This window comes from Colossoma macropomum, unplaced genomic scaffold (assembly GCF_904425465.1).
Source record: "Colossoma macropomum unplaced genomic scaffold, Colossoma_macropomum, whole genome shotgun sequence".
Taxonomy (NCBI): Eukaryota; Metazoa; Chordata; class Actinopteri; order Characiformes; family Serrasalmidae; genus Colossoma; species Colossoma macropomum.
In genome coordinates, this window is record NW_023494787.1 from 21894220 (window position 1) to 21908057 (window position 13838).

General features: G+C 38.8%; 1 protein-coding gene across 2 annotated transcripts in view; it reads left to right on the forward strand.

Annotated features, from left to right (window-relative positions):
- vps50 (VPS50 EARP/GARPII complex subunit) overlaps positions 1-13838 on the forward strand; it is a 159800-nt gene that overhangs the window by 18963 nt on the left and 126999 nt on the right. For both annotated transcript variants that reach the window (XM_036566437.1, XM_036566438.1), the window contains exon 5: positions 4599-4652. In XM_036566437.1, the coding sequence (XP_036422330.1) occupies positions 4599-4652 (54 nt within the window). The remainder of the gene's footprint in view (positions 1-4598; positions 4653-13838) is intronic.

Genomic DNA, 13838 nt, shown 5'->3' on the forward strand with positions numbered 1-13838 from the left:
ACTCTAGGTTCTGTGTGCGAGTGCATGCCACGTGTGTGTGTAGGACAAACATAGCTTTTCTCTTGATCCAGGGTGATCCAGAGTTCATTCACATCTGGCAGTTATAGCAGTGTGGATCAGAGACAAGGATGAGTCGTATAGTTTTATCTCTGTTTGAAGGGAAAATGTCAGTCTTTTTTCTGGCTGCTGTTTGTTTGAGGCGTTTTCTTACACGTTGCTGTCAGCACAGGGTCCAGTCGACTCTGTGCAGGGTGATGAACAAAGACCCCTGGGCCTACAGGGGAGCGTGTGTGTTTGATTTTGTGTTTGTGTGCGCGTTGTCAGCAGGCTGCTCGGGGCCTGAGAGTCAATCGGGCAGTTGCTCTGCCTTTTGCTACACTTCCCTTCAAACAGCTCAGTATAAATTTTACTCATTATGCTCTTGTGCTATTATATTATTTCATCATTGCTTTTGCCTCACTTTTAATAGCAGATATATCACTCTGTGGGCGGAAATTGCTTTCTTTTTTGTAACTTTGTTGCAAAGATAATAATTTTCCATCATCTGTCTTTACATCCATCCAATAGTATTTCCATCTCTTCGTTCATACATCCATCTATTCATCCGCACATCCATCCATCCAGTATATTGTCTTGGTGCTTGCTTCTAACCTCCCAATATTTGCTTTGAATATATAAAGGAATTTGTAGTACGTTTCTTATAGTAATAATTGACTGATTGAAATTTAAATATCTGATTCCCCTTCCCAGCATGTGTGATTTCTGGGCCCATGTGGCAGCATCAGCAGAGAGAAAGTGTCATTAGGGAGCTGGAAGTCTTTCCTCCAGCAAAGCTTACAGACACCTCTGACACTTCTCTGGCAACAGCTCATCAGTGAGCTAATTGCTTGTCTGCAGTGTGACTGTTTCTCAGATTAAGTTTGTCAGGGGTTCATTTTTAGGTGGGAGGAGAACCCTTCATTCTTTTCAAAGTTCCAGCTAAGTGCTTTTACTTCTGCCGTACCTGGGTATATGGCTTTCTGTGTCATTCGTTATATGCTGTTACTGACTTTTAAATTAATTCAGTTAATGTAATAAGAAATACAAACGTTGGCGCAACTAAAGCCATGTTTACCGCTGATCTTCTCACTGAAGGTATTTTGCTGAGCGTTACCTTTGCACAGAATCCTCTGTTTCCTTTTGTGTGAAATGTCATTTGTATAAGTGAAGCACACAGATTAAAGTTGATGGCGTGCTGAAAACTGGTCTTGTGTGAGGGTGGTGAATAATAATAGAAATGTCTGCACCATTCAGGTTAGCCCTGCTGCACTCACTAGCTGCGCATTTAGCCTCTGTCAGAGTCAGTTGTTGGGCTCTCTAATCACACACACAATGCCAGGATGTGGGCCATGTGTGTGTGTGTGTGTGTGTGTGTATGTGTGTATGTATGTATGTGTATATATATATATATATATATATATATATATATATATATATGTATGTATATATATATATATGTATATATATATATATGTATATATATATATATATATATGTATGTATATGTGTGTGTGTGTGTGTGTGTATATATATGTGTATGTGTATATATATATGTGTATGTGTATATATATATATATATGTATATGTGTGTGTGTGTGTGTGTGTGTGTATATATATATATATATACACACACACATATACATGCATACATACACACACCGATCAGGCATAACATTGAGTGGACAGTGAGTGGACACAGTGTTTAAAAACTCCAGCAGCACTGCTGTGTCTGATCCACTTGTACCAGCACAACACACACTAACACACCACCACCACATCAGTGTTACTTGATCCACCACCCAAATAGTACATGCTCTGTAAGGGTCCATGGGGGTCCTGACCACTGAAGAACAGGGTAAAAGGGGGCTAACAAAAGTATGCAGAGAAACAGGTGGACTACAGTCTGTAATTGTAGAACTACAAAGTGCACCTATATAGTAAGTGGAGCTGATAAAATGGACAATGAGCATAGAAACAAGAAGGTGCTCATAATGTTATGCCTGATCTGTGTATATGCACACAGAAACACACACACGTGTTTGTGTATATGTATGTGTGTAAAAGAAAAAAATAAACCATTGTACCTGTTGACCAGTGACTGGACCTTGGCCTAAAACAAACACACTTGTAAGCAGCACAATAATTATGCACACTCCCACACACAACTGCTTGAATCCAGCCTGCAATAAATGTGTATCGATTCACTCTTATCAGCCAGTGAAGAAAGGCCTGTGATGCTCTCTGAGTGCTAGCCTCTATTGACCAGGTACTTACAGATGTCTTTTTAGTGTGCTTTTGGAGTATATTTGTGTGTTTGTGTCTGTGTGTTTTGTGAAGCAAAGTTTTATTTGTACTTAATTTGTTTGTCTGGAAGTGGTGGTATCAGCATTTACGGGCTTTAGTGTGTTGATGCAAAGCTAGCAGGCCAGGCTGGGTAGAGCGGTGGTACATGCCATGTTTCATTTGTTCCTGATTAGTCATCCTTTCTAATGAGGAATCTCATTGTCAGATGCAGAGAAGCTTAGGGAGATGAGCCTGAACCTTGTTTGTTTGCAGCAACTCCTTTAGTGTTAAAAGATGAAAACGGTGTAAAGCACATAATATTAATGATTTCAAAGTCTTTCAGCCTGTCAACCTACACAGTCTCCGTTAGGGCTGCATGTCATTCAGAATCTTTCAACACCATTATCAATGCGGATGCTTTGTCTTTAATACCTAAGCGATACTTTTCTTTTGAATCAAAACAAATATTATGTGTGTAAAATCAGTTTTTAGAAAATTGCTTAACATAGGCTTTTGCAATTGTTTTAGCAGTAATTCACATAGAACAATCTGTAACAAAAGCTCCATTCATATTGTTGTTCCCATTGCTATTTATATTTGTACTTTTTGTTCAACAGGCTGCAAATGTTGATAGCATGATTATCAGCCAGTCACCAGTCTGGATTTTGGAACTAGCACGCTTCTTGGCTCCATGATGCTAAGCCTTAATCTCCATGCCTTTTGTTTCTGTAGGATTAGTTTCAGCTAATTCTGGAATGGACATTTTCATACAGATATGAATGACCAATAGGTGGTGCAAAGAGCCTGATTGAAGGTGATGGCCACCCTGCTGGTCTTAGGTTATGAAGTTTCTGTTTTGACTGTGTGCACTCTGTAAGAGTTGACCATTTTTCGTTTGTTGAGGGAATAACTGGTTCCCACAGAGCCGATTTACAGAGTTCTGTTTTCACCCTGTATTTATCTTGTTGGTTTAGAGGTCAGCTGATTTGTGTGGGAGACCAAGTAGACAGAGGCTGTAGAGCAGTTACATTCTCCTTTGGGTGGGTTGCTGTCTGTCTGTCTGTTTCTTTTCTCTCTTCTCTCTTTTCTCTCTCTCCTCTCTCTACATCTGCCATTTGAACAGCTACACACACTCTGTAGCCTTCGTAGCCACCCTGGCCTGTCGTTCACTGTTTCTGTCTGTGAGGTTGTTATTGATTTGCACTTCCACAGGAAGTCTGTCCAGGTCTTCCCTCGAGCCATATTCACCAGCACACTGATCCCATGTTGCATCATCAGATGGACTCAGAAGACAAGATTTGACTGACCTTGTCATAATAAAGTGTCTACTTCCCCTGTCTTGATGCTTTTTGAAAGTCTTACCTTTGAAGAAACATGAAACATAGTGAAGTTAGCTGTAAACTAAGCGATAACCAATGGGCTTTTTTCTACATTGTACTTCATGTCCCATAAAATTTTAAGGTTACAGTGCTGCTAGTGAACCAACTGGTACTTATTCTACTAAAGACCATTTAACGTTGCACTGATGACTAAAATCAGACTCAACACCTTCTGTGGTGTTTGTGATCACCTTATGTACTGGTCTGTGGATGGTTTTGGGGTAGTTAAAAAAAATAATCCATTACAAATTACTGTTTACTTCACCCAAATTATAATGGAATCATTTTACTTATTATGGCCTAGGAAAAGCAAGTGTACTACTCATTATTGTAGTCCTGTGTGAAGCACATCTGTACCTACTGTACCAGTGGAATTGCACAAGACAGACAGCTGTCGCAGGTGACACAGGTGCATGCAAAATATGCACAAACATGGATAATCTGTATAGAGGAAATAATGCAAATAACAAAATCCTTACTAAGTCACTAACTGTAATGTGATTGCAGGAATTTAAACTGCAGTGCATTTCACTGCTTTGTCACAGGGAAGAGTAATCACATTACTGTAATGCTTCATATTACTGTAAATAATCACATTACTTAATATCGCACAGCATTACCACCAGCATTGTGTGTCATGTACCAACATGTTCTAGAATGACACTGGTAGAATGCAGCACCTAAATGAACAGCACTTCATCATGGGTTTTACTGATTATCCTTGGCTTATCTGTAAAAGAATCAGTGCTTGTACCAACAAAGTAATTGTGATAAAAAGATTGAAGAGCGTTATGTTCATGGAGCGTGACAGAAGCTTAAGATGCTTAGGACATGTTTTAATGAATTTTCCATCCCACTGAGAGAGATTCATCTTTGACTTATTTTCTTCTTATACAGGTGTCGAAAAAAGTGGCAGACCTCATTCTCGAGAAACAGCCGTCCTACGTTAAGGTAAGATTTTGTCTTCACCTCTAAGAAAAAGCACATTTAAGAAAATAAGCCAATTTGTAAGAACAGTTCTAACGATCTTCCTGCTTTTCACCCCATTTGAATTCTCTGGATGTTTTCTCGACAATTAACCTATAACTACTTACCATGGTCCTATTTTCTTATGCTGTCATTAGAAGTGTGGCCTGCTGTTAGACTCTTGAAGATTGCATGCCTTCTGCTGATTTAGCCCTGTCAATCATGCCAAAGATAATTGCATAGCCCCCACCCGACTTACTGTTACTATGGTAATAACTGCACTAAGCTGTACCTTGGCTTGAGAAATTATGTTCTGGAATGTTTGTGCTCCTCCATGTCACGTAAACCCTCTCATTGTGATTCGCACATTGTATGACTGGCAGACCTGTTAGTGAGAGAGTGTGTTTTATCTCAAACCATCATTTCCATGTGTTTTTGGGATCAAAGCAAAGCGAGAAGATAGAATTAAGTAGCTGTGTCCACTTGCTTCTGGCTCTCTCCCCCCACATCCCTAACAGGATCACTTTGAGATTTCTCTTACAAGTTATTTATGGCCACACTAGTCAGGCTTTGATCAGGAAATGATAGGATTTTTACTGTGCTGTGTTAGACCACTTTGTGGATTCTGCTCTGGTTCCTACCTGTGCATTACTACCTTACTGAAATTTGTTCTCAGCACCATCGCTTCTTTTCTGCTGGTCACCTTTTAACGTTAAAGGAAATACAACAAAAAAAACTTCCCTTCCTTCTGAATCCTTTAGGACAGAGATCTGGTCCTGGAGGCCGGGCAACTTTTTGGTGGTTTCCCTGCTTAAGTAGACCTACTAATGGCATTTTCCATTGGCACAGTACAGTTACAAAAATTTGGTCACGTGTTTTCTCGTCATTTGCACTGCAGCCTGTTGTTGCTACTGTGGTGTGTGATTACTGTTGAAGGGCCAATATAAAATTGTCCTCACTTTTTTTTAAATTAAAGAAGTTTGATGTGGTGTATTGACTTTGTTAAAGTTTCTAAATGTACTGGTCACTTGACAGTCTATACAGTCTGTGTAAGAAAAGTATGTTGCATTTTGAATTCAGTGTTTCTGTGATGTCACAGAAAACAACTCATTTACATATATCTTCCTATTCAGCCTACAGAAGTTTAGCCCTGAAGTTATAAGAAGTGTTTAAGCCTAGACAGCACAATACAGGACAGCCAATCAGAACAGCTTATTTACATATATCAGTCTTAAAGGCACAGGAACAAAAACAGCCTGTTTAATTCTAAGATATTAAGATTGGTTGGAAAATGGTTAAATGAATTACACAACAAGCATTATAAGTGGACTTCAAGGAAAAATATGAAGTACAAGAAAGATGTAGGATATAGGCCATTTAACACTAGTGGTACCCATTACACAAACTCCAGAAAACACCTCCTACTTTAGTGGTTGTGTTGTATGATGGGAAATGGACACTTCACCAGAATAAGGATAGTTCTAAGTTTGGAATAGTAATCGTACTGTGTCGTACCGCACTGCATCAACAAACTGTGGTACTAGACACTCATGCTTTAGGACATTTGACCCTGCTCTCTGTGTATTTTATTCTGACCTTGCTTGCATGGGCATTGCAATCTGTAGATTAAATGACTGAATCAAATGACAGAAAATTGTGTTTAAAAAAATCTCATACCAACATAAATAACATGCCCTGTAGCAAAGTGAGCTAGATTGTCAATTCTGGATTCTTTGGACCCATTTGAGTTAGATTCCTGTGTGCTGTTTTTTTTGGTAAGTTGCCAAGTGAATGAAATTGCTGTTATGCATCATAGTATTTGTCTGATTACTGATTATGGCCTGTGGTCCACAGAAATTACCCAACTGGTGAGGTGCCACTTCATTTAAAGAGTCCACTATGAAGACATCCACCAAAGGAGATTAGTTATTTTTGTGTTTGATTGTCTCATAATTAAGTGCTGTTACCTTTAGAGTCTTACATTTGTATTCTGTATTGCTAGGTAGTAAAATTGGGCCTTCGTGCATGTAGGTGCCTGAGAGTTACGTACCAGCCTTTACCTGTAAATTACTGCCTTATTGAAATATGTTCTCAGCATCATTATTTTTTTCTGCTGATTGCCTTTTAATGTTAATGGTAATAGAACGATAAAAACTTCCCTTCCTTTCCTTAGCCAGTGTACTGGGCTTTAACTCCACTAACATTGTTCTCTGTGTTTCCCCTTTGGAAATCGGCCTGGTTTCTCATGCTGGACAATAACTCAGTAGGGTAGGCTGCTCTGACGTGTTCTCCCTGCTGATAGGCCGCCTGGGGCTTGACCCTGCGCGTGGTGGCAGCCAGTTTGCTGTTGATGGAGAGAGAAAAGGAGAGACTTGTACCCAAAACACTTTCAGGACACTGTGTAACTTCCCGAGAAATAGATTTCAGCTGATGAAAGACAATGAACCTGGACAGAATGCTGGTTCTGTTTGTTATTGGAAATGTGGCCTGTTAAATGAATTGTATTTTTGCGTTTTTTAAAATCAGAAACCCATAATTTAAGAAGTGCTCTCTTAATTACAGATATTCAAAAGTGTACAGTGCTTAATTTATGGATATTGGTAATGAAAATAATTATGCTTATTTTGTCTTTTACTAAATGTTTAATTGCTCTAATGAAATAAGTACTGCCTGCAACTGGCTTCTAGCTTATTCAGAGTTGATGGCTTATCCTGTTGAACAAAGTGAATCACAGGCTCCGTTTAATCAGTGGTGACTAGCTGCTGTACCTCAGTGGAGTCTTGTGCCCTTTAAGCCATGGGACCTCAGTGACATTACACAGTCATGACATTGCCACTGCCCCCTCAACCCACACCGATTTAGCCTAAACACATTCTGTACACTGCATGGCACTGGCAAGCTGTCAGCACCCACATGCTCTAATCAAATGATAACCTTACCATCACCTTGACACACATGACGAGAAACTCCGTGTTTACGTGTCACTTTGAGGGATTACAGAATGTTTCACTTTGGTGGAAATATGTAACCATTTGCTAGAAAACATTAACCACCACACAGCACTTAAACACTACAGATTTCTTTGTGTGGTCAATATAGAGATCCTACTGAGTAATTACAGTGCTAGAATTTTTAAAGGCCCAGCCCAGCATTGTTCCTTATCTGTGTACTTTTGATTCAGCACAACACATGTTGTGCACTGATAAGTAATGATAAAACGATCTCTGAAGATTTTAAATGTTGTTACACTGCCCCCTAACCATCTTTTTAGTGTTACATAAAATTTGGTTATTGACTACAGTGAATCACAACTAAATCGCCCATTCATGAACTGTTAAATCAGTTAACCTGCTGACATCAATCAGTGTACTTAATGTTACCCACATCAACACATTAGTGTTTATAAATGCTCTGATTTGTGCTAAAAGAAGGAGTAAGTTACAAGCTCTGTTCAATTCCAATTAATAAGATCTGACTAAAAAGCTTTAATTTCTTTGTGGGTCTGTAGTGAAAGTACTGTTCTCTTGGGACTCTTTTTTTTTTTTAATCATCTCCATCCACTAGTACAATCTGTATCAATAAAAAAAGCATAGGATATTCAAGTAACTTTTTCAAATAATCAGAAAAATGTGCCAGCCGTGCGGTTTCATACTGAAAACTTCACTTTATAAGTAGCTGTGCTTTATGTGTTTGTACTAGTGTAATGCTAGCTTCCATTAGCATCTATATTGAATTTCACTACTATTTTAGTGTCAAAGTAATTGGCTTGTTTGTTTATTTTTCCAGGTGGGATTTAGTACTTTGTGTGTATGCTGTAAAATTTAAAGCTTGCGTTGCCCTTTAGCTTTGTTGCAGACTGAACTGGTAAAACAAAATCATATTTTTATTTAGGGTTCGTTTAATATGGTTTAAAGCCATTTATGTTGAGGAATAGTTCAGATTATGTCTATATTCAAATAACCAAGCTCATCCCTAATTAGTTCTCTGTATGTGTGTTGTCCTCTGACTCAGATATGTAAACATAGATTAGTTTGATATGCCTGCACCATATCTAAAACTATGTTGTTACAGTTGTGTCAAGAGGTGGTTGTGAATATGCTGTCCACTGGGGATCAAGCTCATATGGTGAAATGAAATAAAGTAGACAGAGAAAATAGAGAGGGCAGAATGCTTGCTTTAATGTTTTTTGGGGAACCTTTTGGAATGTCACCGAAATGCAAGAAATAGTTGGCTAAAATTTTAATTTCTGACAGAATTTAAAAAGCAACTGTGCTGGGTCTTTAAATTCCCAGATGTCTTAGCTCTCAATGTAAAGAAGACAGCATTAGCAATGTTGCCTGAGTAGTTTCAGTTGGACGTGTCTTGTGACTATACCGTCACAGGCTAGTGAGTTCTGACTCACAGTAACTGCTGCTGAAGCTGGCTCCTAAGACCCTAGGGTAAACCGCACTCATTTAACTTAACCTAAATTCTAGCTCCACACTCCACAGAGACTGAATTGCAGAATAATTCTGCACCTGAAGCTATGTGATGCTTTAAGGGCTGATATGGATCAGTGTGAAATGATGAGTGTATGTTCAGGACTGGTAAAAGCAGTAGGATGGAACTGTTACTATATAAAGAAAATAGTAATCAAAGTAGCTGAGTAAAAGATAATACTTAAGTGATAGTGATAATTTGGAAACAGTAAGTGACACAGTTCAAATATTATTTCACCACCATATTTCACAGTGGAGATCAAGAATTACCTCTTTTTGTGCCAAACATAGCTTTTGCCAAATTCATGGTGTGTGTTGTGTTGTTTTTAGGATTTACAGTCAGGTCAATAAATATTTGCACGTTGACAAGGTATTGTTATTTTAGCTGTCTACTGCAACATATTTGAAATTAGATAATAAATATAAGCTTAAAGTGCAGATTTTCAACTAAAATTTGTAGGTATTCACATCTAAATTGGGTGTTTCTAGGAATTACAAACATTTTCATACATACATTTTTAGATTCATTCTGGAGGGAACTGTAATTCTCTAAACCAGTGGGTGGCAGTTGGCTTTCCTGGATTTTTACTAAAATTGTACTTACTTGTATTACTGTAAAAGACAGAAACTAATCAGCCTTATCTAAACAGAACTAAAGTTGGAACCCTAAGGGAACAGACCAAAACAAACATTTTTGGGCATTGTATTAATATGTGATAAAGAACTCTCTTCAAGATGCTTTTATCTTTGGAGACCACCATTTAATGCATTATGTGCATCACGGTTACTTGGTGATATCATTTTACACATTGATCTGGATTATTAGGGTTAAAATTGCCCAATAACACTGGAGTTAAATGTTTACATATTCCATTTATGCTAAAGAAATGTAAATCTGGAATGAATAGTCTTCATTTGTGAATCATTGCAAATCTGCTTTCATTTCTCTACTGTCGCCTCTATATTGTGTTCCAGGTCAATCTTCTACTCTCTGAAACAGGTCTTATACTCCTCTGATTTATGTTATTCCAAAGATATTTTTCTTCTCTTACAGCATCCAGATTGTTTTCTTATCATAGATAAAAGCTGTGTGTATGTCATTTATTTTCCTGTACGGAGATGATCATAAGTGTGAGGCTGCCTTAGAGCATCTGCCTCGTGTGTCATTATACAGGCATATTTATTGATAAGGGCCAGAGGTTAAGAGAAACGGAAAAGAGCCATGAATACTGAGTACCTTTTATACAAACTCTATTGACTGTTGCTCTGCTGTAGCTCGTTTCAGCCCAGTTAAGTTCTCAGCGGCTCAGTGTTTATTGGATGGTCTGTGCTGTGAATGCTTTTTTAAAATGTTGAAATAACCATTTTCTCTCTGGGAAAATAGCTCAGCGGCATTGTCCTCTCGCCTCAAGCATCTGTCTGTAACTATGAGCTCTTCTCTGTGATCTAGACATGCGGCTGTTCTTTGGTCAGTGTGTGTGTGTGTGTGTGTGTGTGTGTGTGTGTGTGTGTGTGTGTGTGTGTGTGTTTCGCGTTACAGCTCACCGCAGCCTGTCTAGCTGCACTCAGGCTGGCAGAACAGGTGGGGTTGAGTTATTTAGACTGGGCTCTTTCAGCTTGAAGGTTAGCATCAGAGTCCAGTTGCCTGACTGAACCGTGGCCTCTGCGGCTAATCCTGGCAGCCATGTGGGCTTGGCTTTGAGTTAATTACCCTAATGAGCCAGTACTGAGTAGAGAATATAGGCAGATGACGCACCAGGCCATGGCTGAATCTGTTCTGTTTGTTGGTGCACTGGGACAGGGTTTAAGCACTGTATGGGTAGATTGGCTGGGGTACTGATGTGAGCCAAATGAGCCTACCCATGCATAAGGTTGTAAATCGCTCATTTTGGCAGGCTCTGAGTCGAGAAACCCATGAGCTTTTTCAAGAGCCCAGTGAGTCACAGGGGCTACAGCTGGGCCAGACTCCTCCGTTGGCAAGGGCACTTCAGGAGACTGCTAATCAAATCACATATGCAGAGGAAAGAAGCTGCTCAGGTCAAACTCTGCTAACTGCTACTATTTCTGTTATGGGTGGAAATCATTAGAAAACCCTCGATATGAAATAATCATTATACTTGAGCCGCAACACAATTCTGTTGTGATTGTTAAAGATTTGTCAAATGCTAAGTGCTATATCCTACGATATATAGTAGTGTATCACTGCAGTTATTCCTACGAAAAGTTTAGTTTTCTCATCTCACTTCAGTTTACTTTACTATTTTATTGAAGCGAGATAGAACTGTGGAAAAGGCAAAGCAACACATAAAATCTGTTTCATATTTACTAGATGTGCTTATGGACAGTGAATTACAGTAGTAGGTGAATGTAATGTTAGGAGTCTTGCTGAAAGGTATAGTGTTGGCCTTCCTTGCTAGGCTTCCACGGATCATCTTTATGTGGGGCTGTGGAGTTATCCACTATGCTATCCAGCCACTGATACCAAGGGGTGAGTTTCCCCAAAATGAGTGGTATCATTAACATATAGGTTGGGTTAGGCATCAACATAAAAAGTATTTTATGAGATACTTTAGTCAAGAAGGGCTTTGGGAAGCACTTGTTAATTCATGTACTTTATTCATAGGAAATAAATAAATAAAATTAGACTTATGATGCTTGTTCATAATAGGGGTGATAGGATGCAGACATCCAGAGCATTTTAGGGGTGAGGAATTGTTTCAATAGTCGTAAAAGTAAGAAAAGAAATAAACAGTAAATTAAGGTTTTTGGAAATACGCTTATTTTCTACTTAACCTTATATATTCTAAATTATGTCTGGACTATATATTCAATAAAAGGGCAGTGTAGATTGTTTATCTTTTTTCTGCAAAGGAGGACAGACTACTACAGCCAGAGAAAGGGTACTGCACACCGGACAGGAAGCACCACACCTCACTGGGCAAGAAGCATTACAACACAGCAGACAGTATAAAGCGCAGCACATAGGAAGCGTCATGGAAAAGCGCATATAAACAAGCTAACGTTCATTTTACCCTCTATTAATATGGATTTAACTACCTTTCTCAGTGTAAATTTCAAGCCATATGTCACCTACTGTGGAATTTTGGGCTGGGTTTAATATAATATAGTACAGCATTAGTAAGATGTTGAGGGTTGTCCACCTGATGCATCTGGTGTGCAGTAGCTTGCCTTATTGATTAAGATATCAAATTCGACTGAAATGCCCATATTTACCTAAAATCTACCTCACAGGCAGCTATTACATAAAATGGTTATGAATTTGTGTCCTTATACCTGAAACATTGTTTTATGGTAGTTTTGAGAAGTTTTTGCCTAAAACATGTATTTTTAAAAATGTACTTGAAGGAGAGCTACATACAGGATATTTTAAGGTAAAATAATACCCCAAAGAAAATGGATTTACCACAATTTTACATGTAGATTCACTCATTGTTATAGATAGCAAACAAACTGGCTAGGTTTAATACATTGTGATCCATGGTTCTGATCACTACAAGCGTAGAGAAAATCAGAAAATAGTTTCTCTATAATGCGCCATTGAGCATCAAAATGATTTGAGTAACTACATTTCACCAATTATGCTATAATAAAAAAAAAACATCCCTTTTAAAGCCTAAAACTCAGGATAAATGTTTATTGTTTTAGTAATTGTGGCTTGTAAGATGTGACTTGTTTAACTGGTTCCATACTAATTAAATGTTTGCTTATGGTAAGCTGACCTCTAATTAACCTTTTACTCTCTTGTGTGTGATCATAGATCAGAAGCATAATACATTTCAAACATGGTTATTTTTTACTGTATCATTTTTTGATCATGTTATTGAAACCAACTGTATATTCCCTAGATCGCTCTGTACGCGCAGCTTCACGTTTAATACCCTCTTTCATCAAGCGCCTTCCAGGGTTTTTACAAATACCAGCGATAACTGGTGCTATCTCTGCAACCACTCAATGCCTTTCCTTGTGATGTTGGGCATAAAGAAGCTTTGAATATGTCCTCTCTGTGGAATCGATTTTTTCCACCTCGTATTCTCTTGCCAAATAGTTATCTTTAACGTGACAGTGGGATGATATTCCTCCACTAAAGGCTGCATGTGTGCTAATGTCTTTGGCCGGTGTGCTTTGTTTTAACACTGGGTCAGTCAGTGTGTGTTCACCTCAGGCTGTGACAGCTGTGCTCTTCAAACAGCAGAATGTGGTGAGAGGAGAGGGGGGGAAGCCTCAAATTCCACCCAGCGATTAATTCAGGAGATGTGGTTTGGGCTCAGGGGTATGTTCTAACACTGCCTCATCCTTCGCTCTGTCTTTCTTACAGAGCTCATTGCCTTAATCAAAGTCTTTTGCTGGCCCTTTCACTTTTTTGGTGGGTTCAAGTGGGAAAAAAGACACCTCTAGCATCGCGCTGGGCCTAGTAAACGGACAATGGATAATGCATCGCAGTGTCTGTTTTTTGCGCTAGGCTCATACCGGAGCTGTACAATGGAACTGAGTGTTCTCTCCATAAGGGCTCGAACTTATTAGTAACAAAGGTTACTGACATAGCCACCCATGAGAGGTTTTTAGAAAACCCCCAGACTCCTTTACTGAATAGGGTACTGAGGGAGTTGTCACATTGTATTAGCTGTTCCATTTTATAGAGTATGTTGATTTAATCTTGCTTAAGCTGTTCATG